The sequence below is a fragment of the Pseudophryne corroboree genome, chromosome 3 (genome assembly GCF_028390025.1).
Source record: "Pseudophryne corroboree isolate aPseCor3 chromosome 3, aPseCor3.hap2, whole genome shotgun sequence".
Taxonomy (NCBI): Eukaryota; Metazoa; Chordata; class Amphibia; order Anura; family Myobatrachidae; genus Pseudophryne; species Pseudophryne corroboree.
Window position 1 is genome coordinate 749,414,445 of NC_086446.1, and position 16,196 is coordinate 749,430,640.

The 16,196-nt window shown below is 47.6% G+C and overlaps 1 protein-coding gene across 1 annotated transcript in view; it reads right to left on the minus strand.

Moving 5' to 3' along the window:
* PI4K2A (phosphatidylinositol 4-kinase type 2 alpha) overlaps window positions 1-16,196 on the minus strand; it is a 56,196-nt gene that overhangs the window by 18,875 nt on the left and 21,125 nt on the right. The window contains exons 4-7 of the mRNA XM_063962326.1: window positions 13,330-13,483; window positions 10,317-10,378; window positions 10,118-10,217; window positions 1,709-1,842 (exon numbers count right to left, since the gene is read on the minus strand). Of these exons, the coding sequence (XP_063818396.1) occupies window positions 1,709-1,842; window positions 10,118-10,217; window positions 10,317-10,378; window positions 13,330-13,483 (450 nt within the window). The remainder of the gene's footprint in view (window positions 1-1,708; window positions 1,843-10,117; window positions 10,218-10,316; window positions 10,379-13,329; window positions 13,484-16,196) is intronic.

Sequence of the window (16,196 nt, forward strand, 5' to 3'; positions counted from 1 at the left end):
AGCCTTTTCAAATAATTCGTTCAGCTCATGAGATGGAGGAAAGGTTACCTCAGGTTTCTTTTCTTTAAACATGTGGACCCTCGTGTCAGGGACAGAGGGTTCATCCGTGATATGCAACACCTCTTTAATAGCAATAATCATATAATGAATACTTTTAGCCAATTTTGGCTGCAACTTTGCATCATCGTAGTCGACACTGGAATCAGAATCCGTGTCGGTATCAGTGTCTACTATTTGGGATAGTGGGCGCTTTTGAGACCCAGAAGGTCCCTGTTACATAGTGAAAGGCAGGGCTAAATTCCCTGTACATTCCCTGGACTCAGCTTTGTCCAACCTTTTGTGCAATAAATTAACATTTGCATTTAAAACATTCCACATATCCAACCAGTCAGGTGTCTGCGTTGCCGACGGAGACACCACACTCATTTGCTCCACCTCCTCCCTAGAAGAGCCTTCCGCTTCAGACATGCCGACACACGCGTACCGACACACCACACACTCAGGGAATTCTCTATCTGGAGACAGTCCCCCCACAAGGCCCTTTGGAGAGACAGAGAGAGAGAGTATGTCAGCACACACCCAGCGCCAATGACCCAGGGAAAAATTACCCAGATAGCGCTTTTATTTCATATATATATTATATATATATATATTATATATATATATATATATATATATATATATATATATATATATATATATATATATATATATATATATAAAAAAACACTGCGCCAAATTATGTGCCCCCCCCTTCTTTCAAACCCTCTGTCACCGTGTTCAGCAGGGGAGAGTCTGGGGAGCCAGCTTCTCAGCGGTGTGCTGTGGAGAAAATGGCGCTGGTGAGTGCTGAGGATCAAGCTCCGCCCCCTCAGCGGCGGGCTTCGGTCTCGCTTGATTTCTTTAAAAACTGGCGGGGGATGTCAGAATATACAGTGCAGAGCCTATATATGTCCTTATTTTGCCAGACCAGAGGTTTAAATTGCTGCCCAGGGCGCCCCCCCTGCGCCCTGCACCCTTACAGTGCCTGCCGTGTGTGTGTGTTGTGTGGGAGCAATGGCGTGCAGCGTTACCGCTGCGCGTTACCTCAGTGAAGATCCAAAGTCTTCTGCCGCCTCTGAAGTCTTCTTTCTTCTTATACTCACCCGGCTTCTATCTTCCGGCTCTGTGAGGAGGACGGCGGCGCGGCTCCGGGACGAACAGCTAGGAAAGACCTGCGTTCCGACTCCTTCTGGAGCCAATGGTGTCCAGTAGCCTAAGAAGCAGAGCCTATCAGTTAAGTAGGTCTGCTTCTCTCTCCTCAGTCCCTCGATGCAGGGAGCCTGTTGTCAGAAGGCTCCCTGAAAATAAAAAACCTAACAAAAATTATTTCTTTCAGGAAACTCAGGAGAGCTCCCTGTAATGCACCCAGTCTCCTCTGGGCACAGTATCAAACTGAGGTCTGGAGGAGGGGCATAGAGGGAGGAGCCAGTGCACACCCATATCTAAAGTTCTTTTTAGTACCCTTGTCTCCTGCGGAGCTCGTCTATTCCTCATGGTCCTTACGGAGTCCCCAGCATCCTCTAGGACGTAAGAGAAATACCCAGTATTAGGGCCTTGTGATTATTAGGACTGCTAATTACAAGAAACCGGACTTTCTATACTTCTATGTCAATAGACGACCCAGATGCAGACGAACGTAGAACTATCATCTTACAATGCATCTAACCTTAAACAGCTCATAGAGATCTTCCTCCAAGTCTTTCACAAAGTTGGGGTCGGAGATTTTTGGGAGGATGAGTTCTTTGATTTCCTGGGAAAAGGGGACTTTGGCCTGCGTTAACCATGCCCAGTAAAATGGATCTGAGGAGACAGAATCAGACAATAAGTGGCATTAAACCCAAATGAAATGATAATATAGGAAGGTGCAACAGCACAAAAAGGTTAGATGAAGTAACCAAAAAAACAATGTGTAAGTCTGTTGTAGGTTTAATGGAAATAGTCATAAAAACGCAGCATTTTGGGCAAAATACTGTTGAAGTAGTATTACAAAAATATGATTTTAATTACCTACCAGTAAATCCTTTTATCATAGTCCGTAGAGGATATTGGGGTCCACATTAGTACCATGGGGTATAGACAGGTCCACTAACAGCCTCGGGCGCTTTAAGAAATCAATAGTGTGCACTGGCTCCTCCCTCTATGCCCCTCCTACAAGACTCAGTCTAGAAACTGTGCCCGAGGAGACGGACATACTTTGAGAGAAGGATAGTTAAGGATAGTGGTGAGATTCGGAACCAGCACACACAACAACAAGAGGAAAGCCAAGCTAACCAAACTTGAAACAGGAACAGCAACGGCCGAACCAACATTACTTAACCAAGTAACAGTGCAGGATGAACGAAGCACTGGGCGGGCGCCCAGTATCCTCTACGGACTACGAGAAAGGGATTTACCGGGAAGGTAATTAAAATCCTATTTTCTCTTACGTCCTAGAGGATACTGGGGTTCACATTAGTACCATGGGGATGTACCAAAGCTCCCAAACCGGGTGGGAGAGTGCTGAGGTCCCTGCAGAACCGATTGACCAAACTGAAGGTCCTCAGAGGCCAAAGTATTGAACTTGTAGAACTTAGGGAACGTGTTCGAACCAGACCAAGTAGCTGCTCAGCAGAGCTGTAAGGCCGAGACACCCCGGGCAGCCGCCCAGGGAAAAGTAGAGTGGGCATGTACAGATCTAGGAACCGGCAAACTTGCAATAGAGTAAGCATGCTGGATAGTAAGCTTGAGCCAGCGAGCAATAGACCACTTTGAAGCAGGACACCCAATTTTATTGGGATCATAGAGTACAAACAGCGAGTCCGATTTTCTGTGACGAGCTGTCCGTTTGACAGATTGCAAAGCCCTCACAACATCCAGGGACTTTGAAGTGGAAGAGGTGTCAGTAAGCACCAGAACCACAATGGGCTGGTTGATGTAAAACGCAGACACCACCTTTGGAAGAAATTGCTGACGAGTTCCGAGTTCAGCTCTATCTTCATGAAAAATCAAATAGGGGCTCTTGTGAGACAATGCCCCCAATTCCGACACACATCTTGCCAAGGCCAGCAATGTGATGGTTTTCCACATAAGAAACTTTACATCAACCTCCTGTAAAAGGCTCAAACCATTCAGATTGTAGAAACCGCAACACCACGTTGAGATCCCAAGGTGCCGTGGGAGGCACAATGGGCGGCTGGATGTGCAGAACACCTTTCAAGAACGTCCGAACCTCAGGGAGGGAAGCCAACTGTTTTTTTGAAGAAAATCTGGACTTTTATGGAGCCCAGGCATAGGCCCACATCCACACCAGACTGCAGAAAAAGCAGAAACCGACCCAGTCGAAATTCCACCGCAGGAATTTTTCTGTTTTCACACCAAGACACATATTTTCTCCAAATCCGGTGGTAATGTTTAGACGTTACCCTTTTTCTGGCTTGGATCAGGGTAGTAATTACCCTGTCCGGAATTCCTTTCTGGGCTAAAATTTGACGCCCAACCTCCATGCCGTCAAACGTAGCCGCGGTAAGTCTTGATAGACGAACGGCCCCTGTTGCAGAAGATCCTCTCGGGGAGGTAGAGGCCACTGATCCTCCAGAAGCATGACCAGTAGATCCACGTACCAAGCCCTTCTTGGCCAATCCGGAGCAATGAGAATTGGCTGAACCTTTTCCCTTTTTATTCTTTTGAGAATTCTTGGGATCAGTGGAAGTGGTGGAAACACATACACCATCTGGTAGGCCCATGGAGCCACCAGAGTGTCCACCGCCACTGCCTGTTGGTCTCTCGACCTGGAACAATAACGCCTGAGTTTCTTGTTGAGATGAGAGGCCATCCTGTCGACTTGTGGAGTTCCCCACCGACGTGTCACGCACCCGAACACCTCCGGATGAAGGCCCCACTCTCCTGGGTGGAGGGCGTGTCTCCTGAGGAAATCTGCTTCCCAGTTGTCTAGTCCCAGAATGAAGATCGCAGAATCCGTGTTACCTCTGACATTGCTGCTCTGCTCTTCGTTCCGCCCTGTCTGTTTATGTACGTTACCGCCGTCACACTGTCCGACTGAACCTGGATCGCCTGATCTTGAAGATGATGTGCTGCCTGTAGAAGGGCGTTGTATATGGCCCTTAGTTCCAGAAGGTTGATTGGAAGCCTCCGTGTTGGTTCCAGGTGAGATTTTGGTAGGTTCAGAATCCACCCGTGATCCCGGAGAAGCTGAGTTGAGAGGGCAATGCTGTCCAACAACCGCTCCCTGGATGGTGCCTTCATCAGCAGATCCTCCAGGTACGTAATTATGTTCACTCCCCGTTTGCGGAGGAGGAACATCATCTCCGCCATTACCTTGGTGAACATCCTCTGAGATGTGGAGAGGCGAAAAGGCAGAGTCTGGAACTGGTAGTGACAGTCCTGTAAGGCAAACCTGAGATAAACCTGATGAGGCGGCCAGATCGGGATATGAAGGTATGCATCCTTGATATCCAGAGACACCAAGAATTCCCCTTCCTCCAGACTCGAGATCACCGCTTTCAGAAACTCCATCTTGAATTTGATCACCCGTAAATACGGGTTCAACGACTTGAGGTTTAAAATGGGTCTCACTGAATCGTCCGGTTTCGGTACCACAAACAGGTTGGAATAATACCCTCCGTTCCGTAGCTGAGGTGGAACTGGAACAATGACCTGAGTCTGTATCAGTTTTTGAATGACATCCTGTAAATTTATACTTGCCTCCTGAGAAGCTGGTAAGCCTGACTTGAAGAATCTGTGAGGTGGGAGGTCCTGAAACTCCAGTCTGTATCCCTGGGCGATGAGCTCTTTGACCCAGGGATCCTGGCATGATGTCGCCCATACGTGACTGAAATCTTTTAACCGGGCTCCCCAATGCCCGTCTTCCAGGCAGAGAGGTCCACCGTCATGCTGAAGGCTTTGAGGAAGCAGAACCGGAGTTCTGTTCCTGTGAACCTGCAGTTGCTTGTTTTCTGGGTTTACCTCATAGAAACATAGAATTTGACGGCAGAAAAGAACAACTTGGCCCATCTAGTCTGCCCTTTTTTTATCCTTTAGGTAGTCTCAACCCTTTTTGAACCTTAATTCTTTGTAAGGATATTCATATGCCTGTCTCAAGCATGTTTAAATTGCTCTACAGTCTTAGCCTCTGCCACCTCTGATAGGAGGCTATTCCACTTATCCACTACCCTTTCTGTGAAGTAATTCTTCCTTAAATTTCCCCTGAACCTCCCCCCCTCCAGTCTCAGTGTATGTCCTCGAGTGCTAATACTTCTCTTCCTTTGAAGAATGTTTCCCTCCTGAACTTTGTTAAGACCCTTGGTATATTTGAAAGTTTATATCATGTCCCCCCTTTCCCTTCTCTCCTCCAAACTATACATGTTAAGATCTTTTAGCCTTTCTGGGTAAGTTTTGTGATGTAGGCCATGCACCATTTTAGTTGCCCTTCTTTGTACACTCTCTAATGTATTTATATCCTTCTGGAGATATGGGGGGGTCATTCAGAGTTGATCGCTCGCTAGCAGTTTTTAGCAGCCGTGCAAACGCTATACCGCCGCCCACTGGGAGTGTATTTTAGCTTAGCAGAAGTGCAAACGTTTTTATTGCAGAGCGCTTGCAAAAATTTTTTGTGTAGTTTCAGAGTAGCTCAAAACCTACTCAGCGCTTGCGATCACTTCAGACTATTCAGTTCCGGATTTGACGTCACACACCCGCCCAGCCACGCCTGCATTTTCCCTGGCACGCCTGAGTTTTTCCGTACACTCCCTGAAAACAGTCAGTTGCCACCCAGAAACGCCCACATCATGTCAATCACTCTGCGGCAACCAGTGCGACCGAAATGCATCGCTAGACCCTGTGCAAAACTGCATCGGACGTTGTGCCCGTACGTCGCGCGTGCGCATTGCGCCGCATGCACAGAGCTGCAGTTTTTTAGCCTGATCGCTGCACTGCGAACAAATGCAGTTAGCGATCAACTCGGAATGACCACCCTGGTCTCCAGAACCTCTATTGCCTTTGAAGGCTGTAGAAGAACCCTTGGTTTTATTTTTAAATTTTGCTGTCCGAAAAGACTGCAGAGTCGGAGCAGAATAGGCATTCCCAGCTGGGGGGGCTGCGGAAGGAAGATATGTAGACTTACCCGCCGTAGCCTTGGATATCCACGTATCCAGTTAGTCACCAAACAGGGCCTAGCCTGTGAAAGGTAGGCTTTCCAGACCCTTTTTGGAACCCGCATCCGCCGTCCACTGACGTACCCATAGGCCCCTGCGTGCAGACACTGCCATGGCCGTGGTGCGTGCATTGAGCGGGATCCGGTCTCTAGGTCGACCACTATTGGTCGACATGTTCTAGGTCAACAGGTCAAAAGGTCGACATGAGTTTTCACGATATTTTTCTTTTTTTTTTTTTTAACCTTTTCATACTTAACGATCCACGTGGACTACAATTGGGAATGGTAACCTGCGCCGAGCGCAGCGTTAGCGGAGCGAGGGGACACGGCGCACTAATTGGGGTTCCCGGTCACTCTACGAAGAAAACGACACCAAAAAAACCTCATGTCGACCTTTTGACCTGTCGACCAAGACCATGTCGACTCTGTCAACCTAGTTACTGTCGACCAGTAGTGGTCGACCTAGACACTGTCAACCTAGTTACTATCTACCTTCCATACCACACCCCATTGAGCACTCCGATTTCTTTGATGGATTCCACCATAAAATTTGCAGAGTCCTGTATATAGGGGGTCATTCCGACCCGTTCGCACGCAGCGGTTCTTCGGTGCGATACGAACGGGTCAGAACTGCGCATGCGTGGCAGGCACAATGCGCACGCGCGTCGTTGCCCGCAGCGGTTACAACAAAGAAGAAAGTGATCGCTGGCGCAATTGCAAAAAGATAGACAGCGGGGAGGCATTCCGGGGCATCCACTCACCGTTTTCCGGGCGTGGAGATCCGAACGCAGGCGTGTCCAGGCGTTTTGGAGGGCGGATGTCAGACGTCAATCCCGGGACCTTCGGCGCTGGATCCGTCGCACAGGGTAAGTCTGACCCTGGTCTTGTTTTGCAGGAATCTTTTTTAGCATAGCAGGACTGCAAAGGCGATCGCAGCCCTGCTATGCTAAAGTACACTCCCCCATAGGCGGCGTCTAGTTGATCGCACGAGCAGCAAAAAGTTGCTACATGCGATCAACTCGGAATGACCACCATAGTGCAGGAGTAAAAGTATCTCACCTCTTGGTAAGGAATCTAACCCCTCAATTAAGTTACCAGACCATTTTACAATGGCCCTAGTATTCCAAGCACAAGCTATAGTGGGTCTCTGGGCCACCCCCGCAGCTGTGTATACAGACTTGAGAGTGGTCTCAATCTTACGATCAGCCACATCCTTTAAGGAGGCTGCCCCCGGGACCGGTAAGACTATCTTACGGGACAATCTAGATACTGATGCATCAACAATCGGTGGGTTTTCCCATTTTTTCCTACTGTCCTGAGGAAAAGCGAAGGATGTCAGTAACCTTTTAGGGATCTGAAACTTCTTGTCAGGATTAATCCAAGTTTCTACAAATAGGGAATTTAATTCCATAGATGCAGGGAAAGTAGCTGAGGATTTCTTTTTTACATTAAAACAAGATTCCTCCTCATCCTCTGTCACTTTGTCAGGAATGTGCAGGACATCTCTAATAGCTTCTATCAGGGCCTGTAGTCCCTGTGACAAAGCTGCATCCCCCCCTCCCGAGTCCACCTCACCCTCCTCAACGTCTGATACATCATCATCAGTATCAGTCTGCAGGCCTTGGGCCAGTGTACGCTTTTGTGGACAAATGGCAGGGGTCTGAGACGCCGGAATGGCCACTGAATCTCTATTCATCAGGTCATCTACCGACTGTCTGAAGTATTGCATCTCCCTCTCATTTGGGGATAATTTATGGGAAATATTCGAGATCATCCCTTTCAATGAATCTAACCATACAGGTTCAGATCCACTAGCCTGAGAATATGTACTATCCTGAGTACACTGCAGTGATCCCTGAGTGAGAAAAACACTCTGCCGTGCATGAGACACGCTCCTTTGACATAGTAAATGTGAAAGAACACACACACACACACACACACACACACACACACACACACACACAGGACAACAGGTTAAAAGCACAGTTAACCCACACAGAGCCCCCTAGGGAGACACAGAGTATGATGGAGCCAGCCACAGCGCGCCCCTATAGCTAATTTCCAAGGTTAGCTGGGTCGCAAACTAAGCACCCTTAATAGGGGCTTAGTATACTATTATTGCTCCTCCCCTTGCTTTGACCCCCTGGTACCGCTGAGGTGATCTGGAGTCTTTGTGGGGAAGCAGCGCTTTCCTGCCAGCCTGTCTGTGCATAGCTGCAGAGGGAAAATGGCGCTGGTGAGCTGCTGGATCTGCTCATAGTGAAGCCCCGCCCCCTAAATGGCGCGGTCTTCCCGTTTTTTTATACTGGCTGAGGTAATATTTCTACTCTACAGTGGGTTAAAACCCCTGTAAGATGTACTGCCAGTGTGGGTATTAATAGTTATGGCTTCAGTTCGCCCCTCACAGCGGACCACACAGCACCCTACATGTTTCTGAAGCCTGGAGCCGCAGACTGCTTATCAGCGCTGCGCTCCTACCCTTTTCCCGCCCTTACAACCTGCGACCCGCTAACCGGGAGACCGGCCACCTACTCACCACTCTTCTTACTCCTGGCTCTGTTAGGGAAGGTGGCGTGCTGCAAGTCTGTTCGCACACCGTGGTGGGGCTTGTGAATAGGACCCTCAGGAGCTCTGTGTCCTGTGACCGGGGAATGGGGCCGTTCCCACCTCTAAGTCCTACGAAGCAGGCAGTCTGGTGCCAACCAGAACGGCCTGAAAACCAAAAATAGAAAATAAATGCAGAAAACTCTTCAGGAGCTCCCCTAGCTGTGACCGGCTCCTCCGAGCACATTTTCTAAACGGAGTCTGGTAGGAGGGGCATAGAGGGAGGAGCCAGTGCACACTATTGATTTCTTAAATTGCCCAAGGCTCCTAGTGGACCAGTCTATACCCATGGTACTGATGTGGACCCCAGTATCCTCCAGAACGTAAGAGAAAAGAGATATACAATGATAATGAGGTTATCCACATCTAAATACCTCACTGCCCCCAAATCTGTTGGGGAGAAAGACAGACAGACCGAGAGAGCGCGCGAGAGACACAGACAGACAGACAGAGCGCCAGACAGACAGTCAGAGCGCGAGAGAGCGACAGAGAGCGAGACAGAGAGAGCGAGACAGACAGAGAGCGAGAGCCAGAGAGCGAGACAGACAGAGAGCGAGAGCCAGAGAGCGAGACAGACAGAGGGCGAGAGCCAGAGAGCGAAACAGACAGAGGGCGAGAGCCAGAGAGCGAAACAGACAGAGAGCGAGACAGAAACAGAGAGCGAGACAGAAACAGAGAGCGAGACAGAAACAGAGAGCGAGACAGAAACAGAGAGCGCGCTCTTTGTCGCTTGGTAACTACTCGGAAGACAAACGTGGGTATTCAATTAAGTGCCGCTTTTCGACTGGTCAAAAAAACGGCACTAATTCGACACGGTATTCAATTGTGGGCGTGAAAATTGCGCGAGAGAGAGAGAGGCACACACACACAGACAGAGAGAGAGCCACAGCGCGGGCGAGACACGGAGAGCGCGGGCGAGACACGGAGAGCGCGGGCGTGTGAGCTGGAGCAACCTTATGGAGCTGTATTCTGTTCACGGTGAATGCAGCATTACTGTAGGATTAGGTATCGTTGAATAATAAACCAAATACTACGCCCACAGTATAGACTGGAAAAACCTTTGGACGTAGCAACGATAGTCCATCCAGGATTCATTATAGCTGTATTCTACATAGGGACATTTATGTTAACACAGAACATAGATGTGGAGCTCTCCCACATCTGTGGAGGGGGGGTACTAAAAACTGATTTGTTCTACCTCTATTTCCATATACAGTTTTAGAGCGCCATCATGCAGACTCACAATTGCTGGAAGGTTTATTAGCTCCTGGGGTAACTGAGTGACAAGACTAGAGGAGAAAAAGACTAGAGGAAGAAACTTACAGGCTCTCCAGGAATCCGGGTGCTTTAGTGGGAACGCTAAACCGTTGTCTATCGCTGCAATCTTGATGATCGGCTCTCTTACCAAGACCCAGTCTGAATCCTAGACAAAGACAGGGCACAGCGAATGACGCATATACGTTGCCACCTCTAGGACAGGTCACAAAATGTACTTTACAGACCAACTCTTATCAATACTAACCTTGGATGCTGCATTCTCCATTGGATAGTCATATTTTATCAGCCAGTTATCATTCCCCCGGTCTAAGATGATGGAAAGAGACAGGAAATACATTGCTGGTATTATATACTGTAGCACCGTATACGGAGGAGACTATGAGAACTGCAGACACAGTGAGCGGTTATGGTTTGCCCTGTAATTCTGTCGTCAGCAGAATACACTTTACATTGTACATGGTTTCCCTTATGTCCAATACAAGATTATATAGGAGCTCCAAACACCATCTGAACCGCCCTCCCCACCCAAATGTGCTCAAACCCCCTATTACCCCTGTGTAATGGTCATGATCACATTACCAGACAGGGATCGGGGCACAGCCGACACATAAATTCTAATAGGTGGCGCAATGGGGTTGATGCAATTTGTGTTCTGCATAGGATACTGGTCAATGAGACTCAGCAACATAGCGGCCATTGCCACATGGATTATATGATGGTGGGTTAGGGTTACCAGCGACCCAGGCTATACCGCGTCTAATTATTAGGTGCTTGTGTTCTGTTTTGTATTGTAGTAATTAATTAATATATTAGTCTGCAAACTCAATTGTTGATTCGTTTCAGAATAATACAGAACAAAAAGACCCTCACCATATAAACTGTATATTACCAAGTATTACACTCCCGGTGATCAGTGCCATACAGGATTACAAATGGGGTTTACAATTCTCAGGCTTTATTATTATTTATTGTTTTAAGACAAGACCGTAAAAGAAAAGTCACTTGAAGTTGTTCAGTGTTCATAACACAGGTTCAGTCTCCCATATCTGAAATGTTTGGGACCAGAAGTATTTTGGATTTCGGATGTTGCCGTATGGTGGAATATTTGCATACCATAATGAGCAGAGCCGGCCTTAGGCATAGGCAAACTAGGCAAATGCCTTGGGCATTTGGTATGCTTAGGGGCACCAGCAGCTCCTGCTGATTAAAATGATATGCGGCATGCCTATATTCTGTGTGTGACTGCGGCTGTATCTGCATACGAAATGCTACGTGCGTGTTTTCCTGGAAATCACTGTAATGTAGCATTTCGTATGCAGATACAGCTGCAGTCGCATAGGCATGCTGCATATCATTTTAATCAGCAGAAGCTGCTTGTGCATCCTAGCCATATTGTAATGCAAATAATATGCATTTTCATAAACAAAAGGTGCCCGAGCTGACAGCTGACTCATGCCAGGCTTCTCCTGCAGAACTAGCGGCGGTGCTAGGGGGCACCAGCCAAAATCTTGCCTAGGGCATCATATTGGTTAGGGCCGGCTCTGATAATGAGATATCTTGGGGATGGGCGCCAAGTGTAAACACTAAATGCATTTATGCTTCATATACACCGTATACACATAGTCTGAAGGCCATTTTATACAATATTTTAATAATTTTGCGCAAGTAACAAAGTTTGTCTATATTGAACCATCAGAAAGCATAGGTGTCACTATCACAGTCATACTCAAATAAGGGAGACTCCACCTGTATAACAAAAATGCAGACTAGAGAAAACCTTGATTATATTTGGTTTATCTTGTTTCAGCTGTAAACCGGGAGAGAGGAGATGGATTCCAGGGAGGTGGGGAGATGCTCATTAATCCCAGACAGGATGAACCAGTCAGATAAACAGTTTTAGCAGCGGCAGGGATGGGAAACTTCTGCCTCTCTGCACCCTCCCCAGTGTTGCCGATCATTGCTGATCAGTCAGCACAGCAGGACTCCCCATCCAGTGGCTGCAGACAATAGCAGCCGTGGGGAAGTGTAAACCAACCCCCCCAAAGCCACCCCCAGCATCACCCTGTGTACCTGGCAGCTGTCTGGGGTGTAAAAAGTAACGTTGCAATGGTCGCAACGTTGCAATGTTACTGATTTTCCCAACCGATGTTCCAATGTTTGAGAGAAGGGGGGGGGGGGGGAATGAAAAAAAAAATTCTACATTTTTACCTTTTTGAACTATAATCATTTTGGAGAAGGTTAAATGCATGTTCTTCACCTAATTCACTCATTAAATAAAAACGACAATTTCTGAGTGTTTTTGGGGGAAAAATACGGTCAGTTAAGTGGTTAGGTGCATCCGCTCAGTGTTTCATCATTAGTAACCACTTACTGGGGTGGTTTCAGATCGTAAGGGTAGCAAGGCCTAGGAGGGATTCCAGCCGGTTTAGGGAGGCTTCTAGGGTTACCCTGGGATCATTACTATGTCCAAAACCACTGCACTGCGCACTAATGGTGTAACAGGAAACTAATGCACTGCTCTTATGTAAGAGTGGAGTAGCGGTGGCAGGAGTGGAGCATGTGGAAGGTCCTCAAATGCTGCAAGGGCAGGGGTGTGGTGGACGGTTTCAGACAAACCAAGAGCCTTAGGGACTCATTTATCACGGATTGCATATTGAATGCGATCTGGACAGGATCTTACTGTCCAGGATTGCAATGCAATATGAGATCCCTTCAGATGGATGTATCACCCGGCACCTGCAGGGACAGTGGCTCCGAAAGGAGCCCGTCCTTGTGATGCGCTCTGTGGGCTGCCAGGGGCCTTGCGCTTGCACGGTCACACTTGACCGTTATGCATTGAGGCCATTTCCAGCGGAGTGTTCTGAGCAACCCAGCCGGAACTTCTTTCCGCAATCCGTAGCCTGTAGGCTACAACGGGTTACAGCAATCAAAAGATTGCAGAAGCTGTGGGGAACAATATCGGGATATGCGGCTGCAGGTGGAAATGGAGGGGTCACAGCAGGTATCGGAGATACCTGCTGCGATCCCTCCTTTATACATTCCAGGGATACTTAATATTTGCGGCTAACCCCCGTAAACGGGTGTTTTTTCGGGAGCATAGCCGCAAATATTATAGGATAAATGGGCCCCTTAATTCTTTTTGGATGATTGTAGAGAGCACACGAGACACATTCTGAAATGGAATCTGCTCTCACCGCTCATGTATCTGTAGTGGCCACCGGCCATTGAGCTATTAGTGCTACGATGTACATGTATACCTGTGTTCCGGATAATGTAATCTAACACCACCAGTCTCTCAAACTGTAACTGGAGCTTTCGGTTTGTGTTCTCAGGAAGAGGTTCCGTCTCAAATCTCCGCAGCCAATAATCTGCATCCTTATAGCCTTTAACGAACAACTGGAAGGAGCCCACCTGGGGAGTGAGACAAGTGTAATGAGTGCCCCAGTTACAGACGGCTTATAAGATACGTTTCCCTTTCAGTGTCACATCATATAGAAGTGAGGAGATGTCAGTCTGGTCCATTTCACCCAGGCCCTATCTCCCATCTCTGCCACTGACCTAACCTGGGTGATACAGGAATGAGGGTCTCCAAGGTAAGCAGTAAAGTTTCTGGAACACTCCGGGTAGTCTGTTACCAGGGCTGTCTTATGCGAATTAACAATACAGACATAGTGTTTACTAAAACAAATTTACCTTGTGTGTTTGTTCTAGATCAAGTGATTTCTTTGCTAATTGTTAAGAGACCAGCAGCTTCAATGTGATCCAAGCTGAGGCCTCAAGAGTATGAACCATAGACAGGGCCGGTGTGGCCCACAGGGGAAACACCCGGCGGGCCCCACCGTCTGAGAGCTCACCCCTTCCTCTAAGGATCAGACTCCACTTGTATTATACATATGTTACAATATACTGCACAGGACTATGGTGTATTCTCTACATGCATTGCAGTTATTAATCTGGTACATTATCACGCATGCATTACCAGTATTTACATACAGATGTAGCCACCTTTATCTTGAGTGGCCGCGGCGGTTGTCCCGTTCGACCATACGCAGCGTACTGTGGCGTAGCGAGGCGCGCCTAGCCACAGAGAGGCTATCTAATCGCACGGAGACAGACATTTGGCGTTACCTTTACGTGTAATACCTGCGATCAGCCACCAGATGTCGCTTTTTACAATCACCACTGCGCATGCGTGTGGTCTCCCGTAAAATACAATACTGACATACATAATAAGGACTACTTTACTAAGGCGTCTCATTACGCTGCATACAGCAAATACTGTACTCATTACGCTGCATTATTTAATACAGTACTGTACAGTATATACAGTACGACACCGACGCAAATACAGTAGTACAGCATACAGTATATGATCCATCTACAATACTTTATGAATACTGTATGTGAGCGTGCAAGTCCCGCAGACAAAACACAGTACTGTAAAACCAGTAGTGTACACTGTCGCAAATGGATGTGTGTTACAAGTTCACTATTGCCTCTCAAGATTAGGAATTTTCTACAGTGTTATCGTCCTAATCCCGTAGCCATTACAGCATAATCAAAACCAACGGATTTATACATTTGTCTGCGGCGAAGTGGTGAAGTGTTTCGCTTCCTATACTCAGAGTCCAGGGTTCGATTCCTTAAGTACTGTACGAATGCATGTTACTGTAGTTTTTTTCAGACACTTTATTATTTTTTTTATTCACATACTGCAAACCAGGGCATACAGTAGCTGCATGAGCGGTTCTATGCGATCGAGTCCGGTGTACCATAATGTGCAGGTTCTATGCAGGTTAAGGTACTATGCTCCGTACACAGTACACATACAATTCTGTAGCTGGGCAGACTGAATAGAAATGGCTACCACCTATGACTCCTTGCCCCACAGAGGCCCTAGGCTACGGAGCAAGTAATAGTCCAGATTGTACAGACTATGGGGCAATGCTGAATGAGCGTCACAATCCCCTAGCTAAAATACACAGTATGCATATTATGGTACACCGGACTCGATGACATACTGTAGCACACTGGCAAAATGGCCGCCGCCCCTGAACCCTTGTGCAGGTTATGGGGCAATGCTGAAGGAGCGTCACAATCCCCTAGCCAAAATACACAGGGGAGGGATAAGCTACTGTAGGATTGCATACAGTATTACGGTACACCGGACTCAATCGCATAGCACACTGTCAAAACGACCACTACCCATGAACCCCCACCTCCTGAACCCCCACCTCGTGGCAGGCAGCAGTTGGGTATGGAATGAGAAATGGCATAAGCTGTGCAGGCTACGGGGCGATGCTGAAGGAGCGTCACAATCCCCTAGCCAAAATACACAGAGATACTGTAAGCGAGGTCTATGCACATTACAGTACTGTACGTTACACCGGGCTCGGTCGCATAGCAAACTGACAAAACACAAGTTTTACAGTACATACAGTAAAGCAGGCCAAAGCTGCAGGAGAGTTTCTACTGTAAAGGTTCTATGCACCGTACGGTAATGTACACATACCTGTACAATTCTATAGCAGGGCAGACTCAATTGAAATGGCTACCGCCTGTGACTCCTACAGTAGCTCCTAGGAGGCACTCAGCTATGGAGCAAATAACAGCACAGATTTTGCAGCCTTCACAGGTCTTATGCTATACACAAATACCGAAGATGCACAGTCCGTCAGAATACACTCATTTCATTCACGCTGTTTGGGTGCATTTAGCGTAAAGAATCGCTCCTGCAGATGTACTTTGATTTATGTGAAACCTGTGTGCATCCTTCCATTGACTGTCTTACAATGGAAATAAAATAATACAGTGCATTATTACAGAAAAAAAAAAAAAAAAAAAGAAAGAAAGCACATCATGTCTCGAACCCTGGACCCCCAGTGAGGGAGGTGGGAGCCTTCACCCCTAGCCCACGACGCCTCATGAGAGATTTCTAATTTCATGTGTGAAAGTACTGCAAACAGCGCCCGGCCCTCGCCCCATTGCTGTTGGTTTATGCCTTAGAGGACTCGGGACGCTCGCATTTGTAAAGCACGGTGTTTTCCTCCGCCTCCTGCTAGCCTGTTGCCCTTCCCCCATGGGAGCCTGCACAGATCATGCAGTAGACAGGGAGGGAATGCAG